Below are 26,052 nucleotides of genomic sequence, written 5' to 3'. Positions count from 1 at the left end.
TATTTAATTCATTTAAACATCTAGGAAGGAGCAGGTGTTTTTAATACATTTTTTAAAATCATACCCTGAACCATGAAGTCTTAAAATTGAAAGAGAATGTACGTTCTTTTTCATATGACTGCATGTATGAGGGTGCCTCTAAATGTGGTTTTATTCTGAAAAACAGAAAATACCTTTCATTCCTGCTACATAATGAATTGTGTCACCACAGGGAACAATCCAGAATTATTGCTGTATTTTAACCAGACATACTTGACCATCTTTTACCCTATAATAGATGCTAAAAAAAACATATTTCATCTCTTTGAATAACAAACTGAGTGCACATAATTTATGCCTATCCTTTTAGATTTCCTGAGAGAAGACACTTTGGTTGGTACCAGTTTCCTGCGCGTGGCAGCTCACGACGATGACTTCGGCACTAATGCAGTCATCACTTACTCCATGTCGCCGGAGCAGCCGGAGTACCTGCAGGTCAACCCTGTCACCGGATGGGTGTACGTAAACCAGCCCATATCTCAGGTTGGTCAGCAGTCAGTAGCAGGTCTGCTAGTATACACAGACCTACACACAAACGCACACATGAACCACTTACACACATTCAAACAGATGCATACAGTGAGACACACACACACACACACACACACACACACACACACACACACACACGCACACACACACACTCAGTACGTGCACATGCAGCGATTCAACCTGGTTGGAGATCATTTGCACACATCGTACTGACTTTTAAACTGCATGTGAACACCTTAAGTCAGTCCAGTCAATCTGATCAGACCGGATTCGTCAACCCGCTTGCAGCACCTAGATAAGCCAGTCCCAAGCCAGTCGCAACCGCCTTGTTAATGCCATGTGAACGGGGACATAGATATTACAGTCTGCGCATGCTCGAGATTTTCCCCCGGGTGGGGTTTTCCCCCGGGGGAGGGGATTCACCTGGAAGTGAAAGGAGACGACGTGACGCTGCTCAGTAGCACCCTGGGGTGTCGTTTGACTGCTTCAGGGGTGTCGTCAAAATATTTCCTATTCTGACATTTCATATATAAATACTGTATTTTCGCGACCATACGGGCGCCGTGTGGAAAGGCCTCAGTCTTGTGTCATTTCTGTATTTGAAACACACACGGCGCACCGACCGAAAAGGCACACACACAAGAACACACACACACGCACACAAGCGTGCTATTTAAAAATACAGCGGGAGCAAAACTTTGTTTGATTGTAGGCTACTTTATTTCAGTTTTTACATTAATCAAACCCATTAAGTCTCATCCTCTGTTTCTGCATTAAAGAGCTCCGCTAAATCAGCTGTGCCAGTCCGAACTCCTCGCTGTCAGAGTCACGTTCCGTGCCGTGAGGCGCCTCGGAAATGCACGCTTTTGCAAAAGCTCGCAAAATAGTCCCAGCAAACACGTTAGCCCACGCATCAACAATCAATCTGCAAACTGTGGCATAACTGGCCCGGCGTTGCTTCCACTCCTGGAGAAACTATTCTCCCTCTTAGTCATCCGTTGCTCACACGCCGCCTGCAGCCTTAGGCTGATTTATGGTTCTGCGTTAACCAACGCAGACCTTATGGCGTAGGGTACGCGGCGCACTCACCGAACGGTGCGCGTCGCCGCGTATCCTACGCCGTAGGGTACGCCGTCGATTTTACGCGGAACCATAAATCTGCCTTTATTCACCCGCCCGAGACTCTCCTTTTATTCTCCCCACCAACCGCCCGTGCGCTCCCTTTGCCAGCTCTCTGGTGATCTCCCTCCAGCAGCTGCCACTTTATTGAGGTTTTTGTAGTGAAATGAGGAGGAATCATAGAGATAACTTCTCATTTCAACTAACTGGATCAGCCGTCCTCATCCATGACTGTTTCCTACAGCGCTTTCACCTTTTTTTTCCAACTTTCAACCGGCTTTCAACGCGACCGACAGGAAGAAAATAGAAGCAGGGCGTGCGACAAAAGTCCAGCTCAAAACGGCGCGCCGCGTCGCTCGCAACCAGTATAGACAGTGCAAATAAATCATAAAGCAATGGAACTGTTTTTGACGCTGACGCTCGCTCGCGTCGCATGCAGTGTGGACACGGTGTAAGATTCGCATTTACAGTCAGAGCGATGCAGCGCGGTTTTTAATTATATTTTACTCTGGGGTGTCGTGAGATTTTATTCACTTTTGAAAGGTGTCATGACTGAAAAAAGGTTGAGAAAGGCTGTTTTAGACAGATTATTAATAGGAAAGCAGTGAGAATTCACTTTTTTCTTTCCTTGTTGTTGTTAAGCAGAGGTCAACCGGAAGTGGCTCTTTGTTGAAATGGTTACCATGGTTACCTCGGGTACAGCGCCACCTAGCGTCACGGAGTCAGCCATGCTCTGGTTACACTGGTTTATTCAATCTGATTCAGTCTGATCTCAGAACAGCATGTGTACTCAGACAAGTTGATCCAATCTTCTGCATGTCATTATCTGATCAGATCTGCAACCAGGTTGAATCGCTGCATGTGCACGTACTGACTGACTGAGGCGGTATCAGACTTTGGCCTTTGGGTTTGTGTCAACAAAGTTAATGAACGAGCCACATCAAAGTGCCTCTGCTTGCGACTACCAATGTGGACTATGTCTGCTCCCTGAGGTGCTACAAGTTAGAAAAATACCACGGAGAAGGACGATGGTAGAAAACTAATTCAGGCTAAACAATTTCTTTTAGACACATTTCAACCAGCTGAGACTCCTTTATTTATATTTGTTGACTATCATACACAGTAAAAAGAAATAGACAGGCTGTATTTAGGAAAAACACAATACTTCTGTAGCCTGTAGAATAGGATTGCTTTAATGAATGGCACACATTTTTAAAGAGCTAATTATCACACAGCAACTGTGTCTGTTTAATTACTCTGGCTTAATGAATTCAGGACTTTTTTTAATCATCATTTATCTTCTGATACTCTGATGGGGAAACTGAAGGCACTCAGCTATGTAAGACAAGGCATCTATTTAAAGCTATTACTGTAACTACAACACTGGAAACTCAAAAACGATGCAAACAACTTCAATGTTACCATCTGTTCAACAACAAAAACATTGCAGAAAGCCATTTACTTAAGATGTAAATACAGACGTGAAAAATAAAGCACATCTTGTTTCAATTCTGAGGTGTATTTTATATATATATATATTATATATATATATATATATATATATATATACATATATATATATATATATATATATATATATATATACATATGATGCAGTAATAATATTAAAATGATTGTGAATAACACTTGTTATTAGACTTGTTAATAAGACTTATAAACAAAGTAGGCTGCACCTTATAATTCACTAACTTAGATAAGCACTTTTAGACACATTTTCTGGAGGAAATTGCTTCAGTTTGTGGAGGTTTGTTGGAATTTGTTTATGCACGGCTCTTTCAAGGTCTCACAAGAGCATTTCTATAAGACAAAGATCTGTACGTGACTGAGCCATGGAAACATTCAGTGTGTTTTTGTTTTGTTTTTTTCCAGATTTTTAATTGTGTACGCTATTAATCATTTTCTACAAATTACTGCATTTTGGCTCAAATTTTGTTGAATAAGTTACGGCACAGTGTATTATATTGTATGCTGCTGTTCATGTACAGTTGTATTCATGTATGTTCAAGCCCTTATGTGGAACAAAATATTTGAGTTAGAATTTTTTTTTTTTTTTTTTTGTTTAATCATGTCTTGGCATATAAAAACTTAAAATTGACAAAGTGGGTAATTTTTTAAATGAATATAAATGTCCTTTTTTAAAACCCAAGTATTATGGCATTTACTCGGGGCCTCTTTCAGACCTTGCATTGACATCTTCCCTGAGCGGCTGGTACTTAGCATGTGGGTTCACTGCTCGGATCAAATTGTGCACCCAAATGCTGACTTGTTATTTGTAATCACCAGAGGCAGCAGCTGGATATAACTCGCAAAAAAATAAACAAAACATGAATTCAGAAATAGCAAGATGAAGATCATTTGCCACAAAATTTTATTCAGCAAAGGATATGTACAATACAAGTGAAAAAGTATGCAATACAAGGACAGATCAGCTAGAGGAAATCAAATGACAAAGAGCTGTATTAGTGTATAAACTCATCTGAGTAATTGCATAAGCTGATAACATCAGTTTATTAGCCAGTCCCTAAATCCGTCCCAGGACGCTTTCCTGTCTCTTCTACAAAGAGACTGTAGATGCAAGTGTCTCAGACCACTCTCAAATGTGTCTCAAATGCATTTGAATCAATCTTTAAATGTGTTCAGATTTTGCATCAACATGGGCCACTGGTAATCAGATTTCCTAGGATGAATTTTAATCCAGGGTCTGAACTGGGTCTGTGTAGAGGTCATTTACGCAACACTTTCAGTTTACATTTTTTATGAGCATCTTGTTGACTTTCTGTGACTTATCAGTGTTTCTCCTCCTTTCTTCTGCCCTCTATTTATTAAAAAAGGGAGTCGTTGGATGGACCGTTGCAGTGTAGGGCTGTTTATTATTCAGCGTACTTTTCAGCACATTGTTGTCGGATGTCTCTGGCTATATTGACTTCAGAAGTTCACCGCTGACTTCATGCAAAATTGAAAGTGTTAGGTCCAAAACCTCACAAACCAAAGATCCTGCATATTTTAGGGTGCTTTCAAAAGCTATTTGTATCATCCCACAATCTTCGTGGCTGGACTAAAATTATAAAAGCAATTCATTAAATGTTAAATGTCTCAGCTGGTCTGAGATGATGCTTCATTTTGATTTTCTCATCGGTTTCTGATTATAGTCCAATCGGTGTTGATGAATAAAATAAATGCACTACACTTCAAAGCAAAATACACAGCACAGTTTCCTACTGACATGAAGCATTTCAGCAAAATATGGGGAGAAAGACTGCTGAACAAAGGCAGGTTTTTTCTTTTTTATGCCGTACTGTAAGACAGTCCAGGCAGAGCCCAGCGCAGGAAGTGTCAAAACACTGTACAATACAGCTCCAAGGATAATTAAGTGGTGAGGATGGAAAAGGTTGCTGTGAACTATATCTAGAATACTTTATGAATATGTTCTGGTTGAGATAAGAAACTATTAATTCAAATTAAATTTCAAACCTTTGTTGGATGCTACCACAAAGTCTGCCAGACATTAATGTTTTTTTTTTTAAACCCCTCTGGTGCTGGGTCCACATTGGACAGTCCATCTTACAATCTTTGTTCTCTGGTTTTAAGCTTTGCAAAAGACCTTCACAAATTGTAACTGGATTGTGGAGGGAATATGATTTAGATTTTGAGGTAGAATGTTTTTTTCTATTTTGACCGGTGCTGCACGATTACAGATATACAACAATAGGTTTCACAGGCAATAATGAGTCTCTGCACAGACAGAATAATGCATGTTATGGACAAAATGCTGCAATAATTGAATTCATATTAGAGCTTCTTTTTTTTCTGACAAAGTGATTAGTACATCTTCACTTCGTTCTTTATCTTGGTAACAACATACTTTTTATATCCCTCTTTAGAGGGAACTAAACTAAATTGCTAAATTGTAATTGATTTGATATATCAATTTAGTTACGGTACAATAACAAAGCTAGAGGGGTTTTGGGGTGTATACATCTACTGTTTTGTGTATTTTATTTTTTTACAACTAAGAAATCAACTGAAAATGATTTGATTTTGTAGTTGTATATGGCATACTTTTTATATAAGAAGATCTTAAGCAAATAAAAGAACAAAAAAACAAGTTTGCACATTTATGCACACCTGTTCATTAAACACTTTTGCAGGAGAAATTAAATCAACAGTATCCAACATTCAGCCTCATTTGTGCTAAACAGGATATCTAAGAATTTTGAGCCTCCTCTTCATTTTGGCACAAAACGGGCCAGACTTGTCACCTGTCTCTTCATCCAGACTGCTCACAGCGCTGCATGACTGTGAGCGGTCTGGCTCAAGCGCTGCTGGACATGTCCTGATTGATATGGAACTGCTCATATCAAACGATGTCCAGCTCAGTTGCCCACTCCTAACCCGCCCCCTAAATGAAGAGATGTTGAAACAGAATCCCTTTCCTTTGATGATAAGCAGTTGAACCATGTGTAAGAGTCAGCAGCGTTGACTGAATGACCCTCTCCAGCGATGCGGGTCCACTGGGTCAGCATCTCTTCCCGCTGTGAAACGCCTTGACAGTCGTGGTCTCAGATTAAACTTTGCTCACTGCTACCCAAGCAATGATGATTTTCCAAGTAATTTAATTTTCCTTAATCACTTACAATTTGCTTCTGTACTTGCCTCCATGGAGGATTTTAACAATTTTTTGTAGATGACTGTGTCAGTATCGCTAATCTGCAGAGAAATGTCTTCCTTGGCATGAGCAGCCAACAGTTCCTTTATTTTGCTGTCATTCCGGTTTTCTGTCATCCCTCTTTCCAAATCTAAATACATTCCTGAACAAGTGCTCTGATTTATTGGGGTGATTATTTGTGTGTGACATTTTGCACAGCAACTTCTATTTTTAATTACCGAAGGTTCCTGGGCCATCCAGTCACAAACTGCTGAACGCTCTGCCGGGAGTAAGATTGAACACATTTAGAGGATTACCTCTGATCATACAAGGGGGACTAGCGGGTCATATACCTTGCTCACTTCAGCATTTTTAACACATTCGGATAGAACACTTTAGTGCTAAAATAGTGGCTACCACCTTCCCTCTGACAGGTTTTATAATGGCTACTAACTGCCATTTTGCAAAGGTCAGTATGGGAAATTCTTCAGGCGTGAGTAATATGCAGTTAATTTATGGCGTTATCAAGTCTGGATGGAAAAGCATGGGCCACAAATCAGGAGTTTCAGCCATTTCCAGACCAGTGGGTTACAATAATCCAATTGATAACGACTTCGTAGGCGTAGTAACTTTTGAAGATCTCTTTATGCCCTATAGAGCATTAACAATATGCCAACTGAAATTATGACTAGAAAAAAACCCATAAGAAGCAGAGTATGTTCTGCATTACCATTGTACCTATGATGATGATGATGATAATAATAATATAATGAACCGTTTAATGTCTGAATTGTTACTGTTTCCTACAGAGGACGTATATCACGCGGAACATCATAGCAACTGATGGAGGAAATCGCAGCACTTCTGTGGAGCTGGCGGTCACCATAACTAATGTGAAGAACCAGCCCCCACGCTGGGAGAAAGACAGCTACAGTGTTGTTATACCTGAGAACACTGCCAGGGACACCCCTATAGTGGTATGAGTACATCTTTAATGTCTAAACTGTTGATACCAGGACAGATGTAGCTGTGCCCATTCCAGTTACTAGAAAAGAAAAGAAAAGAAAAGAAATCTGTTCATGTGTTTTTGTGTCATGTGTAGAAGAAAGCTGACACAGAATTTCATTTTTCTAAAGGAAGTCGGATGACTCTGGGGCAATTAAACAAATTAAAAATGCCTTTGATGTGAAAAATATAAAGCTATCAATCTGGAGATGATTAAAATCCTTTTTGTTGTTCACAACAAGGGGAATCGCTTCAGAACTTTCAGACAATAAGTTCTTCCTCCGGTCATCAATCATTGTGATAAACATAACTATAGTATGACACAATCTTTCTAATACAACCCCACTAAATTCCTGTAGCCTGTCACTTGCCAAATAGTGTTACTTCCTCTCCTTTAAACAAAGGAGCAGGTTGGAATTTGAGAAATAGGCTTATTTTCTTTCTTCATGTGAATGTAAGGATTGATACTCCTCCATTCCTGTTAATTATGAAGCTGTGGCCTGCAGCAAGTTTTCTCGACATAATAAAAAGCTTGGTAAACAGCTAAACTTGATCCAAAGCTTACAAAGAAAAGGAATACTGCCTAACAGCTGACCTGAAGCGCCCATATTAACAAATGGTGTCTCATTTGTTTTGCCAGATTAATTCTCGTACCAGCTTTCATGGCAAGCGAGGGTAATTGGCTCTGAGCTGGAAGTCAAACGGACATGAGGGTAGTCATTTGACTTTCAGCGAGAAACTGAATAACAATATTTTCCATAATGCACAACCATTCCTTTAAGCCTAGAATGATAACCGTCTTTAGCACCTCAAAGCAGCTGAGCATGAAGTTAAAACCAAGAAAGGATAAGCATGACTGGCACAGAGACCTAAAGCAGGGACAAACAGAGAGTCTGGCTGAGTCCAAACTGGAAAAAATACATGTATGAGCATTTCTATTAACTTACTAATTTGCAGAGATAAGAAAAAAAGAAAGAAAATACTATTTTATCACTTGATTGAAATGCTGGGGCAGCTATAAAATTGAAAAGTGAAGGTTTCTGGCATAACCTTACTTACTTAGCCACTTTAAGGTCATATATTAAAGAGAGAAAAAAAGCAATTCTCTGCTTTCTCATTTAATCTGACCACATTTGTCCTACAGAGAAACTGAAAGTCTAAAATTTAATGAAATGCCATAACTTTTCATTTTTCAACTATTTCATTTTGTTGGTCCTAGACCTGGAGGAACAAATACTTAATGATGTAAAAAAAAAAAAGAAAAGTCATCATTTAATGAAAAAAGTCAAATGATTTATTGTGTGTGTGTGTGTGTGTGTGTGTGTGTGTGTGTGTGTGTGTGTGTGTGTGTGTGTGTGTGTGTGTGTGTGTGTGTGTGTGTGTGTGTGTGTGTGTGTGTGTGTGTGTGTGTGTGTGTTTGGTTCCAAATAAAAAAAAATAAATACCAAACTCACAGATTGGAATGCACTGATGAAAGCTTCATTCTGTCCTCCAAGTTATTTGAAAGTCAGCAGCCTAGATTAAGACAAAAAAAAAAATCAATGCTCAAGAATAGTATAATTTAAAAAAAGATGATGTTTTGATCAGAATTTAGAGATTTAAACTACTCAGAGGAATGAAGAAGCAGAGACTTATCTATGATAAGACCTCACCCGTCTTACTCAAAGCTTATTTACTGCACCACACGTCCCTGTAAAACTAAGAACATAGAAGATGTAATTGCAACACTGGTTAATTATTTAAAACCAACAAATCTTGCAAAAGACCATGAGATAGTGAGTTTGATTTCTTTTAGATGAAGAATGTAAATAGCCTCCGTAATTCTACAACATTCCAAAAATCTGGAGTTTGTTCATGTTAAGGGTTGTTGAGGGCTCTAATAATCATAGCACATAGTACATTTTTACATGATGTGGAGTTCATTTGGTAAAATTCAAAGATGAGATATTTCCGTTCCTCAAACTACTCCTACTCCGACCTATGATGTGCTACCAAACAGATCATTTTTAAGCTTATACTTCAAAACAAATTCTTTCTTGTTGGTGAGGTTTTGGTTTAAGTATTTTTAATGATTTGCTTGACCCAGTTTTTTTTCTCCCTTTGTACTCTAGTATTTTTTGTAAATATAACGTAACATGATATCCAGGCTATCAGCCAAGAAATGTCCCGCTCTAACTTCATCATCATCATTTTTAGACAGTCAAGGCGACCTCTCAGCTGGGTGATCCGAGGGTGACTTACAACCTTGAAGATGGGATGGTCCCTGAAACTAACATGCCAGTCCGTTTCTACCTGTCACCAAACCGGGAAGATGGCTCTGCATTCATTCTGGTCTCTGAGCCGCTGGACTACGAGACCACACCCTTTTTCTCTCTGCAGGTCCGGGCCCAGAACGTGGCTGCAGTGCCTCTTGCTGCTTTCACAAGAGTTTATGTCAACATTACAGGTATATTTTGCACTTTTACTCTTAGATCACTAGACTTCATAAAACCATTCGTAGTTTCCTTCTCAGACTGTTGGACTACTACTAGTGACTACTACTAGTACTCAGTGGTGGACAGTAACGGAGTAAATTTACTTGAGTACTGTACTTAAGTACATATCCAGAGGATTTGTACTTTACTTGAGTATTAGATTTATTTGGTACTTATTACTCTTACTTTAATACATTTCCAAGACAAATATTTTTACTTTTACTCGAGTAAATTTCTAGAAAGGCTGAAAAGTACTCGTTACTTTCAGGTCTGCTCTTTTTTCTTCTTCCCTAAAATCCTATTGGACACAAGCTGTTTTTGTCAAAGGAGGAGACCTATCACAGTGCACGCTCTCCACTGGGATGTACGTAAAGCGGAAATACGTCAAGCCTCCTCAAAACGATACCGCCAAAGTAGCCTGTGTTTGTCAAGACAGAGCCGCAACAAGTCAAGACAGAGCTGCAACAATGGCTACGCCTGCGTCAGGAGAAGAAAGACAATCCGCTGAGTCGTCTGAGTCTGATAATGAGCCGGACTCGGAGCAGGGACTTTCACAAAATCCTTGGCCGTATCTTAACTCAATGTTTGAGTTCGACCGAGTAACCACAGACCACAGACATTTATTTTCTAATGTTTATTGTGTCTGCCGAAGCAGAACTACCTCTCTGCTTTGAAATGTACTTTTACTCTTACTCTTACTTTTACTTTTACTTAAAGTAAATTCAAAAGCATTTACTTTTGGATACTCAAGTACCTTTAAAAGCAAGTACTTTTCTACTCTTACTCGAGTAATATTTTGACTGAGCTACTTTTACTTGTAACGGAGTAAATTTTGACCAGTAGTATTTGTACTCTTACTCAAGTACTGGGGTCGAGTACTCTGTCCACCTCTGCTAGTACTTCCGAAAACATTTAAGAACCTGTTGTTGACATTCTGTGTGAAATGATCATTTTGCTATTAAACCTTTCTTCTGATCTAAGATGTCAACGACAACGTGCCATTTTTCACATCTTCCATCTACGAGGCCTCAGTAACAGAAGGAGCCCAGATAGGGACCTCAGTCCTCCAAGTGTCGTCGCACGACAAAGACCTGGGTCTTAACGGAGAGGTTAGTGGCGTTCTGTTTGTTCACGCAGCGGAACAACAAGAAATCACAAGCTTTTACAGAAGGCTCTCGAACTGATATACGATGAGCTGTTTCCTTGCTGTCATGTGTGTAATCATCTGTGTCACACCAGAGGGTGTATTATGTAACATCACACAACACACCCTCCAGTGCGGGAGCCTCTGTTCCACTGCATTGCCAAGGTAGAGATAGGAGCTGCTGTCACCGGCTGTCTAAATGATTGTGACAATATTGGTGGAATAGAGTGTATTAATTTGATTTAATGAGGGGACAAACTCTGGGAGTATGATGGAGACCTCGTGACATTTTTCTGCTACAGCTTCTTTAATTTCCGCTTTTTATGCAGGTTGATACTGGAGTGTGTGTGGTGTCGCTTAATCTTCAAATTACCTGTGCTCCACAGATCACTTACTCTCTGCTGAATGACAGCAACGGTGACCACCATTTGTTTCGCATTGACCCAAAACATGGGATCATCTTCACTGAAGCTGTATTCGACCGCGAGGCCCGCAGCTCCTACTTACTGGAAGTCCAGTCAGAAGACGGCCAAGAGTCAGCACGACCTGGAAAAAACAAACAGCCAAACACAGGTCAGAAGAATGTTCAATTTCATATTATTTGTGGCATAATTGAATATTTTTGGCCCTAATGGTACCGCCTGAAGGGACTGGATTATTTAAGGCTTTGCCTCTGGGCAGTCATTTCAAAACCTTTCCTTACCTTGTAAAAACTTACTAAACTAAAATCCATTTTAACTATTATTTCTTTAAAGTCAGTGCTGTGCTGCCTGCATGGGACATCTTTTAAAATTGATGATAAATGGGGAGGGTGGATTTATGGACTCTGTAAACCTGTACATTTACTATTGTCTAAAGGAATAGTTGAGCACAAATACTGTTAATAAACACTTTTATTTCTTGCCAAGAGGTACACCGGGAAACTGAAACAATTCCCACACCTGTATAGCGTGTTATAGTTTGGGTTCCATGAGCACAAAGACAGGAGGAAGAACAAATTTAACCCCCGGGGAAAGATGGATTTATGTTGAGGAATGTATCATCAATAAAAACAAACATTCTTGTTAATTTTTGGACATTATTAACTCAACATTTTGATTGTATGCTCAAGGTAAGAGTAAAGTGATCATATATTAGACTTTTAAGGGGGAAAAAATGCATATTTTGAAAAAATAAGCATTTAATTGCATTTATTTATTGAAAGAGATTAAGAAAAACATTGGAGAAAACACAGAATTTCCAGTGAAAGAGAGAAAATAGCATTAATTCCATTGAGGAGTTTAGAGATTGTATTTACCTTGTAAGGCATTTATCTGGAGGAACACATGTTTTCCTGAGATAAATATCTTGTCCCTGAATTTAGAGATGTTTTACCTCGCAGCAGCTCCGCGGTTGACTTGACAGCAGTAGAAAGGAAAACTTCCCTTTCACTGGAGGAAAAAGCCCCTGACTTTTTATTTAATTCACTGTTACAGATTGCTATAATACCACTGACAAAACATCAAGGATTAACTCGTACTGCAAGGACGGTGTTTTCAAGTGCATGGAAGTTAGGCAAAATATTTGATCAACAAGATAACCACACCATGGCTACATCATTCGGAATGACATTGTTATGTCTCTCACTCACGGGTTTTTACCCAGGGTGTGAGACTCATGGCTCACCCTTACCCAGAAACAAACACCCATCATCAGCAGGATTCACAGCCCAAAGACATTTGATGGTACCGGTCAAGCACCAATTACTAAACAACCAGATATTATGGTGGTTGACACACTGGGGGATAAGGCATTAGTTACAGGCATTGCAATCCCAAGAGACTAAGCCTAATGTCAAGAAGCAATGTGAGAGATGGAAATATAACAAGGGCTGAGGAGTACAATAGAAAAGATGTGGAAGGTGAAAGCAACTGTGGTGCGAGTGGTAATTTTACCTGTCCATGGCAAAAATTCAATTTTCCTCAGAGAGTTTGGTCCATACTGACGTGATAGCATCGGCAGTTGTTGCAGATTTGTCAGCTGCACATCCATGATGAGACTCTCGTGTTCCACCACAGCTCAATATGTTATATTGGATTGAGATCTGGTGACTGCGGAGGCCATTAGAGCACAGTCATGTCATTGTCATTGTTCAAGAAACCAGTCTGAGATTAAGTTTTGTGAGCTGTCATCCTGGAAGAAACCTCAGAAGATGGTTGCATTGTGGTCATGAAGGAATGGACGTAGTAAGACACAATACTCAGATGTGGCATTCAAACATTGCTCATAATTGATACTAAAGCCGGAGATATACTCTACGCACGTAACCTGCGTAGCCTGCGTAGCCTGCTTTGTGTCTGTTCATGCTCCACTGCGTACGTCGCGTAACACCCGAGTAGAGCCTGTCATACCGATGGTGACCGATAGGGGGCAGTAAGCAGAGCAACAGTTGGAAAAGCTACTTATATTAAGTAGCAGAAGTAGTAGCAGCAGCAGCGGTAGCAGATTAGAAAAACGAACACTTTTACAGGACAATATTGGATGATGTAGGAGATTATAACATCGTGTGAATGTGTATGAGTGTGTATGAATGTTTGTGGTGGTCGGAGGGGCCGTTTGGCGCGATATGGCAGCCACGCTCCCGTCAGTCTGCAGGGCAGCTGAGCTGCGGCTACAAACGGAGCTAACACCGGGGAGAATGTGTGTGAATGAATAATGATCTCTGTAAAGCTCTGGGTGCCTAGAAGGAAGCTAAAGAAAACCATAACATTATTATTATTATTATTACTCTTTTTTTAATGTGTATTACTTATTTATATTACTGTTTTACCCCCTTCCCTGTGTGTGTGTGTGTGTACTTCTGCTACGTGAGTTTCCCCGTTGAGGGAGTAATAATAAAGGACTATTTTATCTTATCTTATTATTATTGCTTATTATCAAAAGTGGATAGGCTTTCCAGACTAATTTATCCAGCATTCTCCTCACCCATCTCAACAAGAATGACGAAACAATAAATCCAGTTAATTTTAGGTTCATATGGAGAAGTAGATGTCAATATATAAGAAAGATTAACATGGTCAAAAAATGTATTGTTCCTAATATGATTCCAAGTCATTCAATAGTATTTTTATTGAAAAACAGAGTATTTAAAATAAAATAAGTCCCGTCAATTGACTCCTGGCTCCCGGCTCCGCTTCCTCCCGGCTCCGGGAGGCACCGAGGCTCGGCGCGTACCTCCGCCGGGGGTCGGTCGCCGGGGGTCGGTCGCCGGGGCTCGGTCGCCGGGGCTCGGTCGCCGGGGCTCGGCGGCCGGGGCTCGCCATCCGCGGTACTCCCGGGGACTCTAGTCCCGCAGCACCAGTGAGTATTTTGACCGGAGAGATTATAAAATACCGGACTTCGGCATATTTTACCGGACAACGGAAACCCTGGGGGGAAGTTAAATATTGCATAAATATATGCACGGGGAACTTTCTCCAGGGGAGAGCAGCATAATCGTGCCAGCCGGGATCAGACCGGGAACAGCGATACTAGCAGACAGAGCGAGAACTGCAGGTCGCGTACGCGTTCAGTGTCTTTTTGAGAACGTGCACGTCGACGCGTCAAATGTACGCAGGATACGCAGGATACGCGAGACGTGACGTCACGCGTATCCTGCGTCTCGCGTACGCGTTCTGAACTGCAAGTATAAACGCGGCTTAAGAGGCCCAAAGTTGGCCAAGAAAATACTCCCCACACCGTTACACCACCAACAACTTCAGCCGCTGATGCAAGGCAGGAGGGATCCAGGATTTCACGTTGTTTATGTCAAATTCTTACCCTACCGCCTGAGTGTTGCAGCTGAAATCAAGACTCATCAGACTAGGCAATGTTTTTCAAATCTTCCATGTCTAATGGAGGTGAGACTGTGCAAATTGTAGTCTCAGTTTCCTGTTCTGAGCTGGCAGGACTGGCCCCTGGTGTGGTCTTCTATGTTGTGCATTCAGAGATGATATTCTGCATAATTTACCTGTAAGGTGGTTACTCAAGTTTCTTTTGCCTTGAACCTTTAACGTTGTACCTTGAACAAGTCTGCCTTTTTGTCCAGACAACTGACACTCAGAGGATATTTTCTCTTTGTTGTTGTCTTTGTTCTTCATTCTCTGTAGTTGATAGTTGTGCCTGAAAAACCCAGGAGATTGGCAGTTTCTGAAATACTTAAGCCATCCTGTCTGGTACCAACAATCATGCAACGTTCAAAGGCACTTAAATCTCCTGTTTTCCCCATTTTAATGCTCAGTTAAAACTTCAACAAGTCATCTTCACCATGTCTACATGGCTGATAAGACATTTAGATATTAGACATCAGTACCTATTAGTCATAGTTGTTTGAAATGCCACAAAAAAGTGTGTTTCGGGACATAATTTGAACTATATTAATCAAAGGGAAAGTTTAAATAAATAATTGGAATTACAGTAAAAATGAGTAGATTAACTATTGGAAAGTAGGAAGCGTAGCATGGATCTTCAAGCAAGTGCTGGGGTGTTGGTTTTGTAGCTAATAACTGACCCGATGGTGTCACACGCTGTGTTGACACGTGAACTTCATCCATAGACCACAAGCACAGAGAGGCTTCTTCATCGTAATATGTAGAGGATCGCATCATCTGTCATTGATAAATACTGCAATAGTTTTAAAGTGATAGTATGATGGTCGCAGCAGCTCCCTTTATTGTTTCTTACTTTTTAATTTGTATCTATCTATCTATCTATGTATCTATCAATGCTGTCAATGTTGAGGCAGTTGTACCATGTCTGCCATGTGGGCGGGATGTACGCTATTGATCCTTAAAACCTTTCTCAGATTAGAATGAACTTTGACGTTGACTTCTGCCTTATTGTGGTTTCAACATCATCTAAAAAATGTAACCTGTCTTTATAAATCTACAGTGGGGTGACCTCTGAGCCCTGCTTTGTAAATAAACTGCTTTGGTTTACATTTATACCTTGGGATTAATGTTGAAAGGGGAATCTAAATGTGATTTATCCATTTGCATGGCTGGAAAGCACAACACTCGTCAGTGAAATAGCAGGGTGAACATCTGTTGTCGTTTACATCTTTTTCTTTTTTTAATCTTTTTTTAAAAATGTGTTTATTTTTTTAACCCTATACATCCTGATATATGAAATAACATATGGAATGTTATCGTATGGAAATTAAGAACCCAATTTGTCTTTATAATACTTTTTTGTATCATTATGAATAGATGAATGATTTGTTTATTTTTTCTTTTTCAATTATAAGGTTGGTGCAGAGGTCTCAGAAATGTATGTATCAAATATGATACATCTGAGTTAGGTGTATGTTTGTTACATTTTAGCAGTCAGAAAATCTCAGTCCTTATCTAGTGATTTATACGACATTTGCACTCAGAAGTTAGTCTTTTTCCCGTAGGTATTTGTGAAGCCAGCATTAGGGGTAGTAGGTTATATCTCGAAGCAGCAAAGCCCTCCGGGGTCGCCAGGACTGCTTAGCATTTGCAATGAGCTTCAGCTGTGTCTACATATCTACAACATCCAGAAGGCTCATCTGCACTGCAAACATTACCTGTCTCTCTGTCACCCCTGGGATACACTGAAGGAGAACAGACATGCAAAAATAAGCCAAGAAAATAAAGCCACATTCCACCGTCATCATCGCTTAGAGCTGCAGCTCCAAATGAACATGACACCAATGGGCCCTCTGAGCAGATAATTTACTCTTTTGAACTAAAGGAATGAACAGTATAATGAAAAGACACGAATAAGACACGAGCACTTGCCATCTTATGAATATTTCACTTTCCCAGCTAAGAGTTTTTGTATCTGCTATCAGCAAAAAAAAGTGTCAGTTTCAAGAGGTTAAGCTGTGATGCTGTTATAATATTGTCATCACTGTCCATAAATAACGTTTGGAATTGCTAATGTTGCATGTATATATGTGTGCGTACTCAGTCAAGTGAAGCAAATCGAGTGAAGTTAAATAACTCTTTCCCACTAAACGCAAGAAATGAATAAAAAAAAAAAAAACAATCAAAAAATAAATGGAATAAGAATAATGTGCGATGGAAGACTGGTTGATTTGTGTGTGTGTGTGTGTGTGTGTGTGTGTGTGTGTGTGTGTGTGTGTGTGTGTGTGTGTGTGTGTGTGCGAGAGTGGGATGATGTTTAATGCTCTGCTGTTCTGTCATTGTTTGCAGACACCGCATATGTGAGGGTTTTCGTCAGCGACGTCAACGACAACAAGCCTGTCTTTGCTCAGCGCCTGTATGAAGTTGGTGTTGACGAGAACGCAGACGTGGGCCTGGTTGTTGTCACTGTTAGTGCTAATGATGAGGATGAAGGTACGCTTGATGAAGGAACAGACTCATTTTATTGATGTCTTATCCTACAACTAAAGGTTAAATAATTGCAAAAACCAGAACCAGGAGTATAAAAAAAATGTGTGAAACTTTTCAGGCATTTTCATATTAATTTAACATTCAAAATACATTTTTCAGATCTTCACTTAACTGTTTGGGAAATAGTCACTGATTAACACGGTATGTAGAAGTATACATATAGTCATCCTGAGAGAGTATTTTTCCAGTCTGTCCTGAGCCCTGCAAAAATCATGTTGCTAAAATCAAACAGTGTTCCAGATTTAGTAGTCATTAAAGTGTGTGGTAATGCACTGTAGCACATATGCTCCAAAAAGAGTGACAAGCTCCCACACAGTAGGTGGGCGGGATTTAAGCAATAAAGCAGTTGCTCATCCTCTGTACAGAAGTAGCCTAAGATCCCTTTATCGGGAATGTTTAGGCCCATTAATCAAGTATTTATGCAGAGCGGGGGTGCAGCTTAGGCTGGCCTGCAACACTAATGATGAATAGCTATGGAATAACACCAACCCCCAATGTTAGAGTAACCAGACTGTTGCATTTGCACCACAGAGACCATGCTCAATCTGTCTTGTTTAAAAGCTCCACCCTGGGTCTGCCTGCCGTAAGCCGTGCCAGAGCCCTGTGGGAGACGGAGCATTTTGTCAGTTAGAGCTGTGTTAATAGTTCAGATTAGTGCATTTACATGGGATTGTAGCTACTTTCACCCAAACAGGATGATTGAAATCAAAGACTGTACATTCCAGAAGATTATCTCATCTATTCCAGCGTTAGAGCATTAGACTGAATGGTCCCGATGGAGACACGTCAGATAGGTCCAGATACTAAGTTCTTCTTTGCTAAACTGCATCCAATAACCCTACCCGAGCCTTAAAATCATTCCCCAAAGGGGCACTTTCAGAGTCCATTGCACTGCTTTCCACCCTTACAACTTTTTTTTCAGCACCCCTTTCGTTTAATTAGTATTTAATTAAATTCACGGAAGCAAACAGAAAGTTTCCATTTAATTAGGTAATCAATGCAAGAAAGGGTTACGTGAAACTCTACTAATCCTGAAGCTTCATAGAAAATCAGAAGCACACTTGTGGTGTCACCTTTCTGGTGTTCCATGAAAGCAGCAAGATAATGTACAACATTGAAGTATTCAGCATTGAGATGGTCATTTAAAAAGCACTCTGCTGTTGATGCAGATGCATTATTAAAGTTAGCCCAGACATTCCTTACCATGCCATTTGTAATTCCTGCCATAGGGGCCAATGCAAAGCTCCGCTACCAGATAACATCTGGCAACAAAGGTGGTGTGTTCGACATTGAGCCGGAAGTTGGGACGATCTTTATTGCACAGCCACTGGACTATGAGAAGCAAAAGAGGTACAAGCTGCTGGTGCTCGCCTCAGATGGGAAATGGGAGGACTATGCCGCCGTTGTAGTGACTGTGGTTAATAAGAACGACGAGGCACCTGTGTTTTCCATGAATGAGTACTATGGATCCGTCACAGAGGAGCTCGATGGGTCACCTGTGTTTGTCTTGCAGGTGAGAGTCTGGAAGCATTACCATATAAATGTTTGCACTGGTTTCCTGTAATTACTGTAATCAATACATCTGCATATATCCTCTATTTTATTTATTTTTTTAAATCAACACCCTTCCAAACTTTGATCTCGGTGCAGGTTTACTGTATGGCAGCTGAGTGGCATGTGCAACTGCCCTTTCTGACATTTCATTTCAGTCTATCCGTTTTCTAGCGTTTTACCTTGTTTGAATTTTAATTCCACTAAATTACAGAGATAGCAGTGATGGATTTTGTGAGGGGAAATTTAGCAGTAAGGCTGTCACACACACTCAAGCCAGCTGTGAGAAGCATGCCTGATCAGAGCTCTCTCCGTTAATTTAGATAGTCAAAAAAAAGTAAAACACTTAAATGGGCTGTCTGACAAAATCCAAAGCAAGGAGGAGTTTGATCATGGCTGTAAAGAGATAAGCAGAAAGGCTCATTTGGGTTTGACTGGATTAATGAATATCAATTTTGCTTAGAAGTTTCTTTATCTCCGCAGGTGACAGCCACTGACCCAGACAAAGATGCGGACCAGGGTGCCATACGCTACTCCATTCATGGCCAGGGGGCAGACTCCCATTTTATGATCAACGACATCACAGGGGAGATGTACGCTCAGCGCACCATGGACCGAGAAGAGCGTGCTGTCTGGCGCTTTGTTGTCATGGCAACAGACGAAGAAGGCGAGGGACTCACTGGTTTTACGGATGTTATCATCAACGTGTGGGACATCAATGACAATTCCCCCACCTTTGTGTGTGCGCCTGATAATTGCAACACTAATGTGGCAGAGAACTCCCCTGCTGGAACATTTGTCGTAGAAATGACAGCGGTTGATCTTGACGACGCAGCTGTAGGCCAAAATGCAATCCTCACCTACAGGATTACCGAGAATGCACGTAACGCGGACCATGCAGATCTTTTCACTATTGATTCCAGCACTGGGACCATTTCTGTGGCGGCAGAGGGTCTGGACCGAGAGGAAACTGACAGACACCACCTTGTAGTGGAGGCCAGGGATGGTGGGGGTTTGACAGGTACGGCTAGTGTTACTATTGTGGTAACGGACATCAACGACCATGTGCCAAAGTTTAGGGAGGACTTTTGTGGAGCTCGTGTACCAGAGAGCACACACGAGGATGCCCCCCTTCTGGAGCTGAGCGCGGTGGACCCCGACGATGGCAGATATGGACAGCTGTCATTCAGTGTGGTAGCAGGAGACTCCGAGCAACGATTCTACCTGGTTAGTCACAGACTGGAGCAGACGGGCACTCTGAGAATGAAGAAAAAGCTGGACTTTGAGCTGCCTGGGGAGCAGCGATTTAACCTCACCATCAAGGTGGAAGACTCCGACTATTCCAGCCTCATCCACTGTCTGATTCTGGTGGAGGATGAAAATGATAATGCCCCTGTGTTCACCCCGAGCACCCACCTGCTCTCCCCTGTGCCCGAGGATGTAAAAGTAGGAACCAGTATAATACAGGTGGTGGCCTCTGACTCAGACTCAGGCCCCAATGGGGATGTTTTGTACAGCATTCTCCAGCAATCAGACCCATACGATCATTTTACAGTCAGCCATGCCGGTGTCATTACTGTCGCAAAGCCGCTGGATAGGGAGACGGTGGCAGGTTATGAGCTGGTTGTCATGGCGACGGATCGTGGCACACCAACACTGACTGGCAGTGTCACAGTCCACTTGCCGTTACTAGATGTGAATGACAACGGGCCCGAGCTGGAGGTAGCCTACACCCCCGTGCTGTGGGAGAATGGTCCGGTACCTCAAGTGGTCTGGTTCAACCGGAGCTCCACTCTGCTTCACGTTGTGGACAGAGACTCCCCAGAACATGGGCCTCCTTTCTCTCTCTCTCTGCCCTCGGTGTATTCTGCTGATTTCCACCTACAGGACCATGGAAATGGCTCTGTCACGCTTACCACCCTACGAAGATTCGATAGGGAAAGGCAGAGCGAGTTCCACCTGCCGGTGATAATGATTGACAGCGGCGTTCCGCCGATAACGGCGACAAACACCCTCACCATCACTATTGGCGATCATAATGATAACACCCATGAGGCAGGAGAGAAAGATGTCTATGTGCAAAGCCGCAAGGGTGAGTTGCTTGCTTCCCCTCATTTTATTCTTTCCTTCTTGTTTTTCAACAGAAGTTTGCACTGCAGGCAAAGGTTGACTGAAGAGGGGAAACTCAGGCTATAGCTCAGAGGGAAAAGTTATCCTTGCTACACCTGCTCAGTGTAGTCTGGAATTCATAATTGTTCTCTTACATTTACATTCAACCAATGTTTTGTTATGGTAATGATTTCAACTTCTTTTTCCAGCCTGAAGCATATTGTTCCCTTCGCAGTGCTATGCCTTAAGCTCATATGAACATCAGTTTATTGCACTGATCATCATATCCTTTTACCTGTTTTAACCCTTCAGGTAAATTCATTTGGTATATTTGCTTCTCAGTGTTTTGATCCCACACAGAGCTACATGGCAGTTTTGGTAATTGTGGGAAACAGGAGCACCGTGACTCATCCATGCTGCCATTGTATACCCGGCTGCAGTACTGTTGCGCCGCAGGTCGATAAAAACATAATCCATACTGAGATAGCCTCACTTCCTTAAGCCCCACATTCTCTGAAGTGCAGAAGTGAGAGCCTATTCATTCCAGCAGTGGGACTCCACAGTTATGAGCATAATAAGTAGAACAGAACACAAGAATGCAAGATAAGGAGAAGAGAGGGACGGAAAGATAAGTGTTAGCATCAGCAGATTCTGTCCAGACTGAATCTGTGTGTGTGTGTGTGTGTGTGTGTGTGTGTGTGTGTGTGTGTGTGTGTGTGTGTGTGTGTGTGTGTGTGTGTGTGTGTGTGTGTGTGTGTGTGTGTGTGTGTGTGTGTGTGTGTGTGTGTGTGTGTGTGTGTGTGTGTGTGTGTGTGTGTGTGTGTGTGTGTGTGTGTGTGTGTGTGTGTGTGTGTTACCTTGAACAGGAAGGATGGTAAATGCAGTACTAGGGAAGGTGTATGCCCCAGATCCAGATGACTGGGACAACAAGACCTACACTCTGGAGACAAGCGCGGCCAAGTAAGAGTTCACTGTTACATGCAAGTTTTTGATTGTTTTTTTTAAATCCAAGTGAACAGATCTTTTAGTGTGCAGGAAAGGAATAGTTGTACAACAATGCAGGTCCAAAACAACCACCAAAGGCGCAGACTTTGAGGAATAGAAAATGATGTGGGATCAGTGAGCCCGTATTTCCCCAACAATGACTTTGAATCATTCAGCTTGAAGCATACTCGCCCATTTTTCAGTTGGAATTCCCTGGCCTCTAATATATGCCCGACTTTTAATCACTGCCATCATCGGTGGGTGCTTCCTCTCAAAAAAAACAACAATGAAATTCAAACCAACTTAGAGATCTTAATCAGCCACCGTGACACACAAAGATGAAAGTCTGGGCACGTTCAAAGTCCAGCAGGGACCTACTTCGCACTTTCATAATCAGATTAGAAATACCAATTGCATATTTGTTTTATTCATATTGCAATTTCTGACAGTTGCTATGACAACTATCAAGACCCTTTTAGGAGCCTTTGAAGTCAGACTTGTTTTTTTAATTTTTCTTCTTGACTGACTTTGTTACTCGCGTGTTTCTTTGATTAATTTACTTATTTTTTCTTATTTATTTTTTTTAACTGCAGTAAAACTGAGTATTACTAACCACATATTTACTTATCAAATCCAAGAAAAAAACTACTTGCTTGTCTTTTAGTTTATTTTTATTTTATCTTGCACCAAAACAGTCCCATCCTCTGCTTCTCCCAGGTATTTCAGCGTGAACCAGACCTCTGGAGTACTGGCCATCCGACAGAGCACTCCAGCAGGCAGCTACTGGTTGAGGGTAGGGGTATCTGATGGCGTGTGGCCTGATGTGATCTCGGGAGTCAGGGTTCATGTGAGGGAGCTGGAAGAAAAGGCCATCCTGTCTTCTGCCTCGCTGCGCTTGACAGGTAATCTTTACATAAGCAATGACTTTCTCCATAATGCCATAAATGCTGTGTTAATTTCCAATACTTGGGAGCACCCAGGCACTGCGTGATGCCTCATCTAAAAGAATGAAGAAAAATAAGGATATACAGGCCCTTCAGTCAGATGCCTTGTGCCACTCATCCTTCAGAAAGAAGAAAGAAGTCTTTGTTGAAGCGGCTGTTGAAAGAGACGGCATCTGTCACAGACTTGATAAAATTGGCATTTGTCGTTAAACTATTATTACGTTGTCAATCCAGTTCACACAAAAACAATAGGATGTCAAGATTTCTTTTTTTCCCCCAGAAAGTACATTGTTAAATATTGCAAAGCAACTGTTCACGCTGTGTTTTCATAATTTCTTCTTTCTTCTTCTCAATCTATACTCAAGTTCGCCCTTTTTTCTGACAGTCTCTCAGATCAAATCTAACTTATAAAGGTCAATTTGGAAGTGTTAGGTAAAGTTTTCGACATTTAAAAGGCCTCTGACTCCAAGCAGTTATCAAATATGAGAGATTATAGATGGCTGCTCGTGCTCTCCAAGCATAACTGTGAAGCTGCGCCCCAAATGTGATGGGTTTTTCAGCCCTTAAAAATATATATTTTTTTACAGTAGTCTAAAAACTTTCACTTTATTTCAGAGAGGAAACAGATGATTTTTTTACCAGAGCCCATCAAGATTCATTCACTTTATGCATGGTTCAGTGAGGGAATGGATCAATAGAAGGAGAAGTTGGACTATCTCGAGCTCTAATGGAATCAGGAACTTCGTAGACTTTGATCGACTCTGTGGATGTCATTGACGAGTCAGTAGTTCCTTCTGTCATGAGCCTCTATTCTCTTTGTCTCCTGAAGGCATTACAGCGAGAGAGTTTATCGACTCTAACGTCGAGGGGAAGAGACGTCTTGAGGCGTTCTGGGACTTCCTGTCTGAAACCCTGTCCGTCAGAACAGGAAGTGTCAACATTTTCAGCATCGCAGACCGAGAGGAGAAAACCGTGGACATCCATTTCTACGTCCTGAGTGATAATGGCTATGTGCGCCCAGAAAAACTGCACAGTGTCCTCGCGATACATAAAAGGAAGGTATATCTAGCATCCTGTCGAGCTGATATAAATCAGGGTTCATAAATCAAGGGATAAACCTGGAAGCCTTAGGAGAAGAGAAAACATGGCTTTTTATCTGCCCTTTTATTTCCACACCAACTTTCTGTCTTGTATTGCCTGACCCCGTCATGTCTATTTGTCTCTCATTCAGTCGTTGTCAGTCTCCACTCCTCCTTTCAGCAGTGCATTATTATGATTATGTTGCCACTTTAACGTTTATGCTGAAGGCCTTAGCCGCCTCTCTTGCATGTCTTCCTTCTCTCCGTATTTCCTACACTACTGTAAACCACTTGCTACTAAAATTGGAGTTACAAGTTCCACTTTTGTCTCCCTCTACTGCTCCCTTTTGCCTCTTCTCGCTGCAGCTGCAGTCACTCTTGCGTACGAATGTGAGCCAGGTGCAAGTGGATGAGTGCACACGCACCGACTGCAAAACATCCAGTGGCTGCTACACGCAGTTAAGCATCAGCGACTCGCCCACGCTGATAGACTCTGGCGCTTTATCCCTGGTCTCGGTGAAAGTGACCTCCTCAGCCGTGTGTGGCTGTGCGGCCAGAGAAATGACCCATCAGCCCTGCTCCTCCTACACCAGAAACCCTTGCCTTCATGGAGGAAAATGTGTCGATACCCTGAATGGATACAGGTGAGAAGCATGCAGTTGGACTTGATTTGCAGTTGTCTTTTGAAATATACAAAAACAGAACCGAACTGACTTATTTTTCTCTTTTTATATATATATTTTTTTTATCCCAGATTTTTTCCATTTTTCACCCAGTGCTCTTACCTAAATCAATCCTGGGCATTGCTCTCCCTCTACCAACCCTGGGAGGGCCACACTGAGCTCAGGTCTCCTTCTTACCCTGAGGAGTGAGCAGGCCGCTTCTTTTCACCAGACAGGGTGGGGCTTCTCTGGCCGGACGTAGATCACGTTATTTGGGCCAGATCCTCCCCACCCCATCTGGCCCCCGGCTGGCCAGAGGGGGCAGTGTGTAGCCCAGGACTGCTGCCTGTTTTTGTGAGGGTAGCTCACATTAGCTATCCGAGGGAACACGGGGAGAACATGCAAACTCAACACAGAAAGACCCTTTCGCCAACCCCACCCAGGGTGTGGGGGCTGAAGTCATGGGGGAAGTAAATTGAACCCGGGACCTTCAACCTGTGAGGTGGCTGCACTACCAGCTGCGCCACCGTGCCCGCCGTGTTTCCTGACTTCTGCTACTATACTGTAGTTCAGATATGCTATGGGTGGGTCCCACCACCTGGGACATTTTCTGTTCACCACTTTCCCCTCTGGCAGGCTCAGACTTATGGAGACCAACAGACTCAAACACAGCTTCTTCCCGATGGCTGTGAAGAGACCACTACAGAAAACCTGTCGCTGTGCAATAATATAGACTGGCTGTTCACTGGACCTCACTTTACAGTGACAATAAAGCTTCTGTACTTCTATTCTAAGCTTAACTCACCAAGATGTTTCAATGTGCTTTTCCAGGTTCACACCCTGTAAATTTTCCGCCTCAGTGAGCTGTATTTTGTAAAATTCACTAGTAAATTATAAAGTCTCACTGTCAAGGTTATTGCCCAGTGCTTTAAATATTAACCGTAAATATTGATAAATGCCAGTGGTCAGTTTAAAGGTCCTCACCTTCAAGTGTAAAGGTCTTTGCGAGTGTCTTTGGCAGGAAAAATGCATGCACTTCATTTTATGCAGACACTAATGCCCAGATTAAATAAATATAGGGCAAAGGGATTATTTTAAATCTGCCCCCCTCTAGGCTCACAACTTCTCAAAATCTCATTTGTTCCATTTACATATGCAAGTTTGTCAAAGGCCTACGCTTTAGCGACAACACGTACAGATCCTTTTTTTCCCTCCTTTTTTTTTCATTATCTTTTAAATTATCTGCAATTGCTGCAATTTTAAATCCATGAGAAACCCGTCTTTGAGTTTGAGCTATACGTGCCCTCATGTGAATGCGGCCCAACCATATAAAATCCAATTTTTGGTCAATTCATTTGTTGAAGGAGCTCAACAGGAGACCGCAGA

General features: G+C 41.7%; 1 protein-coding gene across 3 annotated transcripts in view; it reads left to right on the top strand.

The window, feature by feature from the left end:
- LOC133443995 (neural-cadherin-like) overlaps nucleotides 1-26,052 on the top strand; it is a 119,689-nt gene that overhangs the window by 63,513 nt on the left and 30,124 nt on the right. For all 3 annotated transcript variants that reach the window (XM_061721402.1, XM_061721401.1, XM_061721403.1), the window contains exons 11-22: nucleotides 350-522; nucleotides 7,126-7,293; nucleotides 9,518-9,767; nucleotides 10,777-10,904; nucleotides 11,326-11,512; nucleotides 17,137-17,280; nucleotides 18,567-18,850; nucleotides 19,372-20,980; nucleotides 21,864-21,957; nucleotides 22,699-22,883; nucleotides 23,755-23,984; nucleotides 24,371-24,648. In XM_061721402.1, coding sequence (XP_061577386.1) covers nucleotides 350-522; nucleotides 7,126-7,293; nucleotides 9,518-9,767; nucleotides 10,777-10,904; nucleotides 11,326-11,512; nucleotides 17,137-17,280; nucleotides 18,567-18,850; nucleotides 19,372-20,980; nucleotides 21,864-21,957; nucleotides 22,699-22,883; nucleotides 23,755-23,984; nucleotides 24,371-24,648 — 3,730 coding nt within the window. The remainder of the gene's footprint in view (nucleotides 1-349; nucleotides 523-7,125; nucleotides 7,294-9,517; nucleotides 9,768-10,776; nucleotides 10,905-11,325; nucleotides 11,513-17,136; nucleotides 17,281-18,566; nucleotides 18,851-19,371; nucleotides 20,981-21,863; nucleotides 21,958-22,698; nucleotides 22,884-23,754; nucleotides 23,985-24,370; nucleotides 24,649-26,052) is intronic.

The sequence above is a fragment of the Cololabis saira genome, chromosome 5 (assembly GCF_033807715.1).
Source record: "Cololabis saira isolate AMF1-May2022 chromosome 5, fColSai1.1, whole genome shotgun sequence".
In the NCBI taxonomy this organism is placed as follows: domain Eukaryota; kingdom Metazoa; phylum Chordata; class Actinopteri; order Beloniformes; family Belonidae; genus Cololabis; species Cololabis saira.
Note: the sequence above shows the minus strand (reverse complement) of the source record. Positions and strands in the feature narration are given on the sequence as shown.